The following is a 12028-nucleotide window of genomic DNA, read 5'->3' as shown; positions in this document are numbered from 1 at the left end:
TTTGTTTTAGGTTCCACCCTGTTTATTAATACAAATGCCAAGATTTGGGAAACAATTTAAGATGTATCCTCGTATCATTCCTAGTCAGTATCTTGATATTACAGATGTACTAGAAGACTGTAAGTATGTCTCATTCAAATATAAATATAAATATAAATGTGGATGCATATTGATTATGAACAAATTAATTTCTGAAAATAAGACAGTGTAATTTTGATAAAATGGTACTGCAGTCATATTGCAATGCAATTTTAACACCGGTGCGTGCACGCGCGCACACACAAAAAAATAAATAAAAAAAATGCAGGAATGATCATTGTATACACAGATAACAGAACTCACAAACATGTTGAAAATCTATGTTTACTTTAAAGTGAAAGTAGGTGAATTTAATTAATTTTGATGTGCTGAATTCTAAAGAGCTTCGTAGTGTCCTGTTACTCTGCAGTGTTTCAAGAATCAAAATTGTATATTATCAATGTTTGCAGATGCCCTTAAGGTGATAGATGAATTTCATTACCCTATATGAGACTACCATTTTGCTTATTGGAGACCTGAAAGTAACAGCTGGAAACAGTTCCATATTTGGTTTCTTGATCAGGATTCCTTGTTATCTAACTCTTGATCCGCTCACACCGCTAATCCAAATGTATTATAGATTTACAGCCTTTCATGGGTTTCAAGTTGAAAATGTCTTCCTTGTAGTCTTCTACTTTGGTAGGATTCAGATCTCGCAAAAAATCATTAATCTCTGCTTAGGTAATCAGTAGTCTGTCAGTGAAGTGATTTTTCATGTTCAGTCCATGTCTCAGGTGGTTTTAGGAAGAAACTATCATGAGGTACTGTTCTTATGACATGTTTGTATATTTTATTACATGTCAACTTTGCATTAAAGCCAGAGATGTTTGTTTAACAGACCATTGCATGGTCTTTTGCCTTCTTCCATATTGTGGGAATATCAAATTTTATTGACTCAATGTATACTCTGAAATATTGAGCAAGCTTGCTGCACAGCATTGCTAATCTGTCATCATGCAGGCAAACTACAATCGTATGCTTTTATTTTTATCAGAGCAGTGGATGCTTATTTTGTAGACACTTTATAACACATGCCTACAGACATAGCAAAATGAGTCTTCACTGTTTATTCACTTGTGAGACATCATGCATCCTGCCCTTTATGCAAGTGACTGCACCAAAACACTCTTTATGAAGCCTCTTTAAGTATGCAGTGCCATTAAACAGAAAGCAAATTCTAAATGACATGGGCGCAAAAGCATACATGGTGCTCTGAACGGTAGCTACATCTACCTCCTATCTCTTGCTCTTCATGGTAGTGCATTAATGCACAAATTTCTCTCAGTAGACTGTTTGTATAATGTAATAATATACTCCTTGCATATTTGTATGCCCTGTAGACTCCTGAACCTTGAAATGACTCATAGTACTGCTGATTTCTTTTGAACCAGAGTTTTTAATAAGCAAAGTATACATAATAGAATAATATGGATGTCAGTTTCGTATGCTGCATGTGGATTTATTGTGAAATCACCTACTTTTGCTCAGAAGCAAATTTCATTATACAGCATAATCAAATAGAAATAGACTTAACATTATCTAATAGAAGGCAACAAAGATCAAATTTTATTCAAAAATACTGAGTGTATTCTGAATATTAAGCAGCAAAATTAAACATTTTTTTATTTATGCATCTAATGGCTTTTATTAGGTATTTCTTGTTTGGCTGCATCTTATTCTTCATTTTATATGCATTAGCTCAAAACCTCAAAAACATTTTCTTGATTCAGAAAGTCTCAAAATTTAATACAGAACTTTTTCCCCATTATATATGTCTTCTTGCATATGAGTCACTTCCAGTTCTTTCTATTCAAATATCCATGAGGAATTTTTATGGATTGTAAAGATTTCTCATTTGCAATAAAGTAGTCACCTCCATTGCTTTTAAAAAAATTAAATTTAAAATTAGAATTAAACTTAAAACAAAACTGTGAGCTAGGAATACTTTCAGTTTCTTAGAGTCATATGATTTGGCCTTTACTTTTAAATATTACTGAATGTAATGTCACACCAAACCAAATGGGAGCAATTTTTCTTGAAGGTGTGTGTGTGTGTGTGTGGTATAAACACTAATATAAACGTAGGTGATAATTTTAAGACGTAAACATAAGCAGAAAGGAATATAAAATGCAGTATTATAAAAATGTAAATATCATTAAATAAAAAAGTGCTAAATTTAAAACTCCTAAAAATTATATAAATTTCATGTGTGCTATGTCGTCAATAGTGTTTAAAAATTTTCATTACTGCATATATTTTTAGTGGAAAGGCTTAGACGTTGGTTATGCATTATTACTAAATAGTTTAGGGAAATAACAATGTAGACTAGGATATACATTAAAATAACTTTTTAATACAAATCCAATATTTTGGCAACGTCATGTTGCCATTTTCAACAGGAACTTGTGAGCAAGACACGTGCATGCAGGCACAGCAAACACTAAATGAGGACGAAGCAGGAAGCTATTCTTTCTCCCCAAGTCCTATTGGTGCCCCCTAGCGGGCAATGTTGGTATTCTTGGGTGACTGGGCTGAGGTCTTCTGATGTAGGTTTCCCAAATTTGAGGCAGTCTCATGCAGCCAAATTTGTTGAGGTTTGGATTGTTTCTTAGGGCTGAGGCTGATTCCATGAAAAGTACTTGTATTTCATGGAATTTTGTACTTGTATTTACTTGTATTTACTACAGTAAATACAAGTAAATGTATGTCGTATTTGTATTTACTACAGTGAATGATCGTGGCTTTCTTCCGCCGTATTCTATGGCGGGTATCCAGAGCATGGTCTGCAAGACCAGAGTGGCTGTATTGGTGGAACCGGATGTAGTCCTTGTGTTCTGTAATTCTGATATTGGCTGTCCTGCCTGTTTGGCCAAAGTAGGACAGCTTACAGCTGCAAGGGACCTGGTATACACCAGGTAGGTTGGTCTTTAGTGGAGCAGATAAGGGATGCCAATTTCTTATATGGTCTGTAACAAGAAGTTAAGCTGTGTTTTTTTTTAGGATTTTTGTAATTTTTTCAGAGGTGCCTCTGATATAGGGTATGGTGATGAATTTAGAGTAATCCTTGTTGTGAGGGGGGGGGGGGGTATTGGTTTCAATATTTTTTGGATTGTTTTGGGAGGGACATTTGTGAATAAGGAGGAGACATCAAAGCTGACCATTACGTCAGTGTGTTTGAGTGTAAGATTTTCTATGCTGGCTTTGAAGTGGGCTGAGTTTTTATGTATGAAGGTGTGTTGCCAGGTGTGTGAGAGCTTTGGCCAAATGTTTAGCTAGTTTGTATGTGGGGGAATCAATGTCATCCACTATGGTACGTAATGGGACAAATGTCCCATTCAAAGAATCCTTAGAGCTAATCCAAGCTAAATTTCCTCCCAATATCACATCCCTATTTCAGTTCACAATGAACTCAGGCTATTTTGTTTGGCAAGGAAAATTCTTCAAACAAATAGGGGGGACAGCCATGGGTTCTCCACTCTCCCCAACCTTGGCCAACTTTTATATGGAGACTTTTGAAGAGAAAGTCTTAAACTCTGCCTCACAAAAACCAACCATATGGCTTCGCTATGTTGATGATATGTTTGCTATTTGGCCACATGGCTCTGATGCACTCCTCTCCTTCCTAACACACTTAAACAACCAACACCCCAGAATCAAGTTCACCCTGGAAGAGGAAAAAAAAACAACTGCCTTCCTTTCTTAGACACACTAGTCACCTGCCAGCCTGATGGACCCTTGGTTTTCTCAGTCTATAGAAAACTCACCCATACAGGCAGATACATTCACCAACAATCCCACCACCCTTCCTCACAATAATATGGTGTCATTAAGACAGTACACAACAGGGCTAAACTTATCTGTTCAAATGACAATGCCCTAACCACAGAACTAAACCACATTCTCAACACTTTCTCAGCTAATGGCTACCCTCCCAAAACAATCCAAAAAATATTGAAACCAATAAACCACAACCCCCCCCCCACCTCACAACAAGGATTACTTTAAATCCATCACCATACCCTATATCAGAGGCACCTGTGAAAAAATTACAAAAATCCTAAAAAAACACGGCTTAACTTCTTGTTACAGACCATATAAGAAATTGGCATCCCTTATCCGCTCCACTAAAGACCAACCTTCCCCCCCCTAGATCTACCTGGTGTATACCAGGTCCCTTGCAGCTGTAAGCTGTCCTACTTTGGCCAAACAGGCAGGACAGCCAATATCAGAATTACAGAACACAAGGACTACATCCGGTTCCACCAATACAGCCACTCTGGTCTTGCAGACCATGCTCTGGATACCCGCCATAGAATATGGTGGAAGAAAGCCACGATCATTCACCGTAGTAAATACAAGTACGAAAGACTTTTCATGGAATCAGCCTCAGCTCTAAGAAACAATCCAAACCTCAACAAATTTGGCTGCATGAGACTGCCTCAAATTTGAGAAACCTACTCAGAAGACCTCAGCCCAATCGCCCAAGAATACCAACATTGCCTGCTAGGGGGCACCAATAGGACTTTAGGAGAAAGAATAGCTTCCTGCTTCATCCTCATTTACTGTTTGCTGTGCCTGGATGCACGTGTCTTGCTCACAAATTCCTGTTGAAAATGGCAATGTGACGTTGCTGAAATATTGGATTTGTATTAAAAAGTTATTTTAATATATCCTAGTCTACGTTGTTATTTCCCTAAACTATTTAGTAATAATGCATATATTTTTGCATTACCTGATCGGGAAATAATTTGTTTCAAATTCTCTTATTTTATTCTAAAAATTATTGTTACCAAATTAACTCATCTAACTTAGTCTACACACTTGTAAAATTTTTAAATGCTTTTAACTTGACATTACTATTATGCAAAAGTATTTATTTGGACAGGGAGTATTTATCATTGCCTTGGCTAAAAATTTTTCAGATGACTTATTAGAAATAGATGTACAAATTTTAGTGAATGGCTTTTTTTTTTTTTTTTTTTTTTTTTTTTTTTTTTTTTTTTTTTTTTTTTAAGTGAAAGTTATGTTATTAGTAGTGTTTAATTTTATTTCTTCTTATCAGTACAAGCAAGTATTCTGTATTGATGTGGAATTGATGCTTAGTAAAAATGAACATGTGTATTTTTCTCCTTCTAACTTGTGTTAACTTACATAAATTGTGCTTGCAGAATAAATGTAAATGAATTACATATATACTGTAAACTTCTAAAAGCATCACTTAGCATATATAAACTTCCCGTAATTTATATACGGGATATTCCACATCAATATACAATACTTGCACTGATGCTGCCAGTCTGTTGTAGGTGCCATGACTGTGAATGAGTTAAAAACAAAGTATGATAGATACTGTGCAAATGTTGGATAGTGCTTGGCATGATGTTTAGAACCTCCCTGAACATGAGTCTAAGGACTCCATGGTAATAATAATAATCGTAATAATTACAATATATTCCTAAATATATATATATATATATATATATATATATAAGACTAAAGAATAAAACAGATTATTCTTTTCCCCTTATCATTATGCTTAGGATTTGTAGTGATTTTTTTTTTTTTTTTATAGATTCAACTGTTTAACAAATAAACCTTATATTAAAATATTTTAGCTGATGTCAAAAAATTATTCCAAGTATAACAAAATCTTAATAGAATAACCTTGATCAGACATCTACAATATGGTTTTCACTTTCTCTTTCACACACACATTCATTTACTTAACACATTTTCACTACCACTCATTTATAACAGAATATCCTTAAGCCATTCAGAATGACCCTGCCACAGTGCCTACACACCCACACGATTCAACCACCCTGGCCAGACTGAATTAAGCAGCACAGAAACACGTGTCTTACAATGCTTAGAAGCTGCAGTGTTACATACGCAAATACCAGTTTGATGCTTTAAAGCATCAGTGGCACTGCATGTGTTGAGCCAAGTTAAAGAGATGTCTATTGAGCTCAACAAAACAAAAAACAGTTCAACACTCTCATAATGAGAAAACAGACCAATAATGACATTACACTAATCCCTCACCATCATGGGTAAACAAAGCAGAGTGTTGGTGAATTATATTATCAATCCCCCACACAAAATTATCAAATTAAAGTTTATTTTTTTTCAGTCATCCATTTGATTTTCCAGCAAGAAAGATAACTGAAATGAAGAAACAAAATAGCCATATCTTAGAATAATAATAAGAAAAATAATAACATTCAAAAGTACTTAGGTGTGTTGACATTATATCATTATTTTTTTTTTTTTTACATCTGATCCACACACACACACAGAGTCACAAAACTTATAGTACATCATGTATAGGCAAAAAAGTAAGAAGAAAGAAGGAAATCTGTAGGAAGATAGAGCAAGAAAGGCTGTTCCAAAAAACAAAGGTAGATGTGATGAAAGAGCAGGAAGAGAAGTTGGTTTGGCAAGTTTGGAGCAACAATAAATTGATGTTAACCAACATTTGGTTTACCTCTACAAGACTGCAACTATTCAAGCAGTCTTAGAGAGACTTTATGTCCACCCCCTCATCAAATGCTTGACAGTATTGTATGGTTGAGTGGATTTGGCATTTATTCAATTTTAGCAGTCGTATAGGTGAAAATTTTACAAAGGATTTTTTAGCAGCTGCAAACACTATTGGTGATATGTGTTTGTGCCAAGAAGTATAGGTCAGCAGAAGAAGAAGAGAAATTTGATTATATTTGAACATCTTTAGAAGTAAGAGAAAGTGATTTGAGATTTTTCTTTATGGAATTAGTGTTTTCATAGCAATGAAGTTCACATGTTATCCTCACCTCCATTGAAGTGTTAGATGTTTTGTTATATATTTATAATCATGCCATATAATGTATATATATTTCCTCACTAAAAACACACGTAATAACCACAGTAATGACTATTTAATTCGTAAATAATTTATCCCAAGCATCTTGGGACATCATCAGTACAGTAGTTTAAACAATACTAGGAATAACATACAGTTAGGACGCATGATTACAATGGAATCTCAATATGCGTGCAGTAACGTGTTATAGAAGTAAATTAAATATAACTGAAAAAAAATTTTAAAAATAAAATAATATATATATCATCATCATCATCATCAAATTCCTGCCATGTACCCTCAAGGGGTGTACAGGATATGATAGCACTACATGAAAAAAATTACATCATTATGAATTTCCTATCTAAAATTTTCCTCCAAATCAGTCTGTTACTTGTCAAGACTCCGACATTATCAGATCTTATATTTCTATCGTCTAAGGCACTTTGTACCGTATCAATCCACCTATATCTTCGTCTTCCTCTGAGTCGTTTTGCTGCCAACCTGGCAGAGAACACTTGTTTTGCTAATCTTTCCTCGCCCATTCTGTTTAAGTGACCATACCACCTGAGATTAGCTCTGCTAACGCATTCCTGGATGCTGACAATGTCAAGTTCTTTTCTAATATCCTCGTTTTTAATATGATATTGCCATTGATGCCATCTGTTCACGCCAATAATCTTTCTCAGGACTCTCATATCTGTGGTCTCTAGTCTTTGGTCAAGTGTTTTACTTCTGACCCAGCTCTCAGATCCATAAGTTAAAACTGGTTTGAACACTGTCTTGTATACAGCTAATTTAGTGTTCCGACTAATTTCTCTCTTATTCCATATGAATTTATTCAATTGACTTCCCACCATACCAGCTTTGCTGATTTTGTTGTCTATTTCTATATTTAATTTACCATCTTCACTAAAAATCGTCCCTACATAGCTAAAATGTTTTACTTGTTCCACAGGTTCTCCATTCACAAAACAGTTGACATTTTCAATGATTCTGCCTATTTTCATTGTCTTTGTCTTTTTATTGCTGACCTTCATACCATATCTATTACAACAGCTATTCAATTTAGTCAGAGAATCTTGCAGACTTGTAACAGATTTATTTAGAAGTATAACATCATCCGCATAAAGCAAAGAGCTGACATTAACATCTCCAATTTTGATATCATGTTTAATACTACTTTCCTTCATAATGTGATCCATATAGATAATGAATAACAGAGGGGATAATGTACATCCTTGTCTCACACCAGATTTAACATTAAACCATCTTCCTGTACTTCCTTCAATTCTAACTGCTGACTTACAACTCAAATAAAGACTAAGTATTGCTTGATATAATGCCCCATTGACACCATATAACTGCAGCGTATTGAATAGCTTCTCTCTTGGCACCTTGTCATATGCCTTTTCCAGATTGACAAAACTTAAATACAGATCTTTGTTATATTCCCATGCTTTCTCAACTATTTGTCGTAAAGTGAAGATCTGATCCTGACAGCCTCTATTTGGCCTGAATCCAGCTTGTTCTTCACCAAGCTTTTCTTCCACAATTCTTCTCAACCGTTTCTCAAGTATACTTGCATAGATCTTGCCAGGTAACTCAGTAGGGAAATACCGCTGTAATTCTCACATGCAGTTTTATTTTCCCTTTTTATATATGGGTACTATGAGAGCTCTACTCCAATCATCGGGAATTCGTCCCTCTGTCTAGGCTTTCTGAACTATGCCGTGCAGCCACTGTAAGACTCTTATACCAACATACTTCAGCATTTCTGGTCGAATATCATCTACTCCTGCTGCCTTTCCACGTTTCAAGCCTTTGATGGCTTTTTCTACTTCAAGTATGGATATGTATTCCTGACTGCATGCCTGGTCAGTGTTTTTTACCACCGTGCTGTCATCACTGCTTGTTTCATTTAGCAGTTTTTCAAAGTAATTACTCCATACTTCAAGGATATCTTTTTCTCTTCTTTTCATGTTACCTTTGTCATGTCTAATTCCTTTTATAGCACTCTTTTCTCCATTTCTGAACTTCTTCAGCAACCTCCAGAATATCTTGCTACTTTCTTGATATTTATTTTCTATGTTCTTACCAAAGTCTTTCCATGACTTTTGTTTAGCAAGTTTTACACAGTGTTTAGCATTCTTGGATTTGTCTCTATATTCTCTAACAGCACAAGCTGACTTATTTGACAGGAACTTTTGGTATGCTTTCTTCTTTTCCTTCACTGCCTCTTTAACCTCCTGTGTCCACCAGGGAGTTCTGATTTTTTTATCCTTACAGACAACCTCACCACATGCCTCTCTGGCAGAATCAATCAATGTTTTCTTCAGAGTTTGCCACTGAATCTCCAAGGTTTGATTCCTATTCTCAAACTCTTTCATTTTTTCTTCAATAATCTTTGTGTATTTTAGTCTACAGTTCACATCTGAGAGCTGCTCAACTTTTATTCGCTTTAAAACTTTCTTACATGTTATTCTTTTCAATGTGAAATTCAATTTTATCCTGCTCAAGACTAAATAGTGATCACTTCCAATTTCAAATCCTCTGTACACTCTGGTGTCCTGCACCAGGGAGAAAATATCACTATCAACAATAACATAGTCAATGAGACTTTTCTTATTCCTAGCCTCCTCTCTCCATGTGAATTTGTGCACATTTTTATGTTGGAACATGGTGTTAGTAATAACCAGTCCATGTCCTGAGCAGAAATCCAACAGATATTTGCCATTATTATTAGCTTTGCTCTTTTCTCCAAATTTTCCCAAAATATTTTTGTATGTCTCACAATCATTTCCTACTCTGCTATTTAGATCCCCAACAAATACTAACTGTTCATTTTTTTTGTGTGTCAGTTGCTTTTTCTAAAACCTCAAAAAATTCCTCCACTTCTACCTTAGTAGAACCTTCTGTGGGACCATAAACACAAATAAGTCTCATTGTCCAGTTCCCCATTCTCATATTTGCCCACATTACTCTACTTGAGACTGACTGCCATTCAAGAAGATTCCCCTCGTATTTTGTGTTGAATACTATGGCTATCCCTTCTTTTCCTTAATTGTAATTGCCTGAATATAACATTTTGTATTTATTGCTCAGAACGATCTCACCAGTTTTGGTCTTTTTTGTTTCAGTCACCCCTATTATGTCGATCTGGTACTTATCTAATTCCTCAACTAGCTCCATTTCTTTGCCATTCAGGCTTCTTATGTTGATAGTACTGATCTTTAACTCTGGTGATGTTGAGTTGGGGTTTATTTTCAGATTTGTTCCACTAGCTGACTTTTCGCTGTTCGCCCTGGTTCCCTGGCGAAAACAACGGGGGCCTTGTTTAACCGGGCGACGCCCCAGCCGGCATGAAATTTTGTCATGTTGTTCCATCATTTTTTATTTTGGTTTAACCAATAAAAATACAATTTGTTCGGCTAAATCTCATATTGCCAGCCTATCCTCGTCCGTTCAGTATCCAAGTAGATACCCAACAGGGTGCACCACGAGAAGGTGAGGATTGGACATTAGGTCAGAAGCCCTGGTCGGTTCTCCACATTCCTTAAAGGCCATGTGGAGGTCTCCTCTCAGTTACACAGCTTTGACCCTTATATATATAAAGATTATTTTACACACTTTTGTATGACAATTTCCCATACTTCAGGAATAGTAAGAACATCGTTGCGGTTTAAATTTGGTCTGTGTAGTAGGGCTTCAGCACTTTCTTTATATAAACGTTCATATTTATATAAAGATCTGTGTAAAAGTTTTGACTTCTCCCAATGGATCCTATGGTTTGGATTTTCAACTCTGTGTTGGGAGAGACCAGATTTCTGCGGTTTGAAAAGACAAATGTGGTCTTGATGTTCTGAGATGCATTTCTGAACAGATCTACCTTTCTGACCAAAGTAAGACAATTTGCAGGAGCATGGGATCTCATAAATGCCAGCTAACATCAGAGGTGAGAGTTTGTCCTTAGGAGAAGGTAACAAGTTATAGATTTGGTTGATAGGTTTGTAAGTAGTGGCAAAATTGTATTTCTTCATAATTTTTGAAAGACGTTCGGAGATGCTGTTGACATAAGGTATGGGAATCATATGGACTACTTCTTGTATGGGTTGATGTGTGGGAAGGTGACTGATAATATTTTGAGTTGTTTTAAGATTATATCCATTTAGTATGGCTGTATTTTTGATTATTTCTAGTTCTTGGTTTAGAGAATCTTCAGAGGAGCAGAATTTGTGTGCTCTGGAAACTAGTGATTTAATGATGCCAAATTTCTGAGATGGATGATGAGCAGAAGAATTGTGAATGTAGCGACCTGAAAATGTATGCTTGCGATAGACAGATGTGGTGATGGCACCGTCTTCTTTTCTTTGAATGTGTAAATCCAGAAAGGAGATACCCTGTGGAGATTCTTTTTCTAGCGTAAAGTTGATGCAAGGATGATGAAGGTTTATTTTATCTAGAAACAATTGTAATTCCTGTTCGGGATGATCCCAGACTGCAAATACGTCGTCGACATATCGTAACCAAATTTTTGGTTTGGGTTCAAAAGTGAATATTTTTTCTTCAAGGTGTTCTAGAAACAGGTTTGCTAAGTATGATGATAAAGGAGATCCCATTGCTGTTCCTTCTTCTTGTTTGTAAGTTTGGCCTTTCCAGGTGAAGTAACCGGGTGTAATAACAAATTTGAATAATTCAACTATATCAGAAGGAAATTTTTGAGTTAATAATTCTATTGTTTCTTTGTGGGGAATGTTTGTGAGAAGAGAGACAATGTAATGTCAAAGCTAATTAACAAATCAGTTTTTAACAGTTTTTTCTATCAATAAAAAATTCCACAGAGTTTCATACAAAAATAAAAGACATTCAACTTTAAAAACTGATTTTATGACCTCTTCTGCTCCCTCTAGCTAAGTGCTGAAACACTTTCCCTGCATCAATCCTATAAAACTCTTTAAGTTAGGTAAATGTTTCTATTAACTCCTTTTTTCATCTGTCAACCAACTTCTGCAGTCCACACACCCTCAGTCTCTCCTCACAGGGAACATTCCACAGACCACTTACCATCTTGGTTGTTTGCCTCTGAATCCTCTCTCTCCACCACTTCCT

At 35.6% G+C, this 12028-nt stretch overlaps 1 protein-coding gene across 5 annotated transcripts in view; it reads left to right on the top strand.

Annotated features, from left to right (window-relative positions):
• CYLD (ubiquitin carboxyl-terminal hydrolase CYLD) overlaps positions 1–12028 on the top strand; it is a 451655-nt gene that overhangs the window by 367834 nt on the left and 71793 nt on the right. For all 5 annotated transcript variants that reach the window (XM_090407955.1, XM_090407951.1, XM_090407953.1 and 2 more), the window contains one exon: positions 11–119. In XM_090407955.1, the coding sequence (XP_090264081.1) occupies positions 11–119 (109 nt within the window). The remainder of the gene's footprint in view (positions 1–10; positions 120–12028) is intronic.

This window comes from Typopeltis vanoorti, chromosome 18, assembly GCF_054136105.1.
Source record: "Typopeltis vanoorti isolate ZY-2024b chromosome 18, IOZ_Tvanoo_1.0, whole genome shotgun sequence".
NCBI classification, from domain to species: domain Eukaryota; kingdom Metazoa; phylum Arthropoda; class Arachnida; order Uropygi; family Thelyphonidae; genus Typopeltis; species Typopeltis vanoorti.
This window is presented reverse-complemented; position numbering and strand designations above follow the sequence as displayed.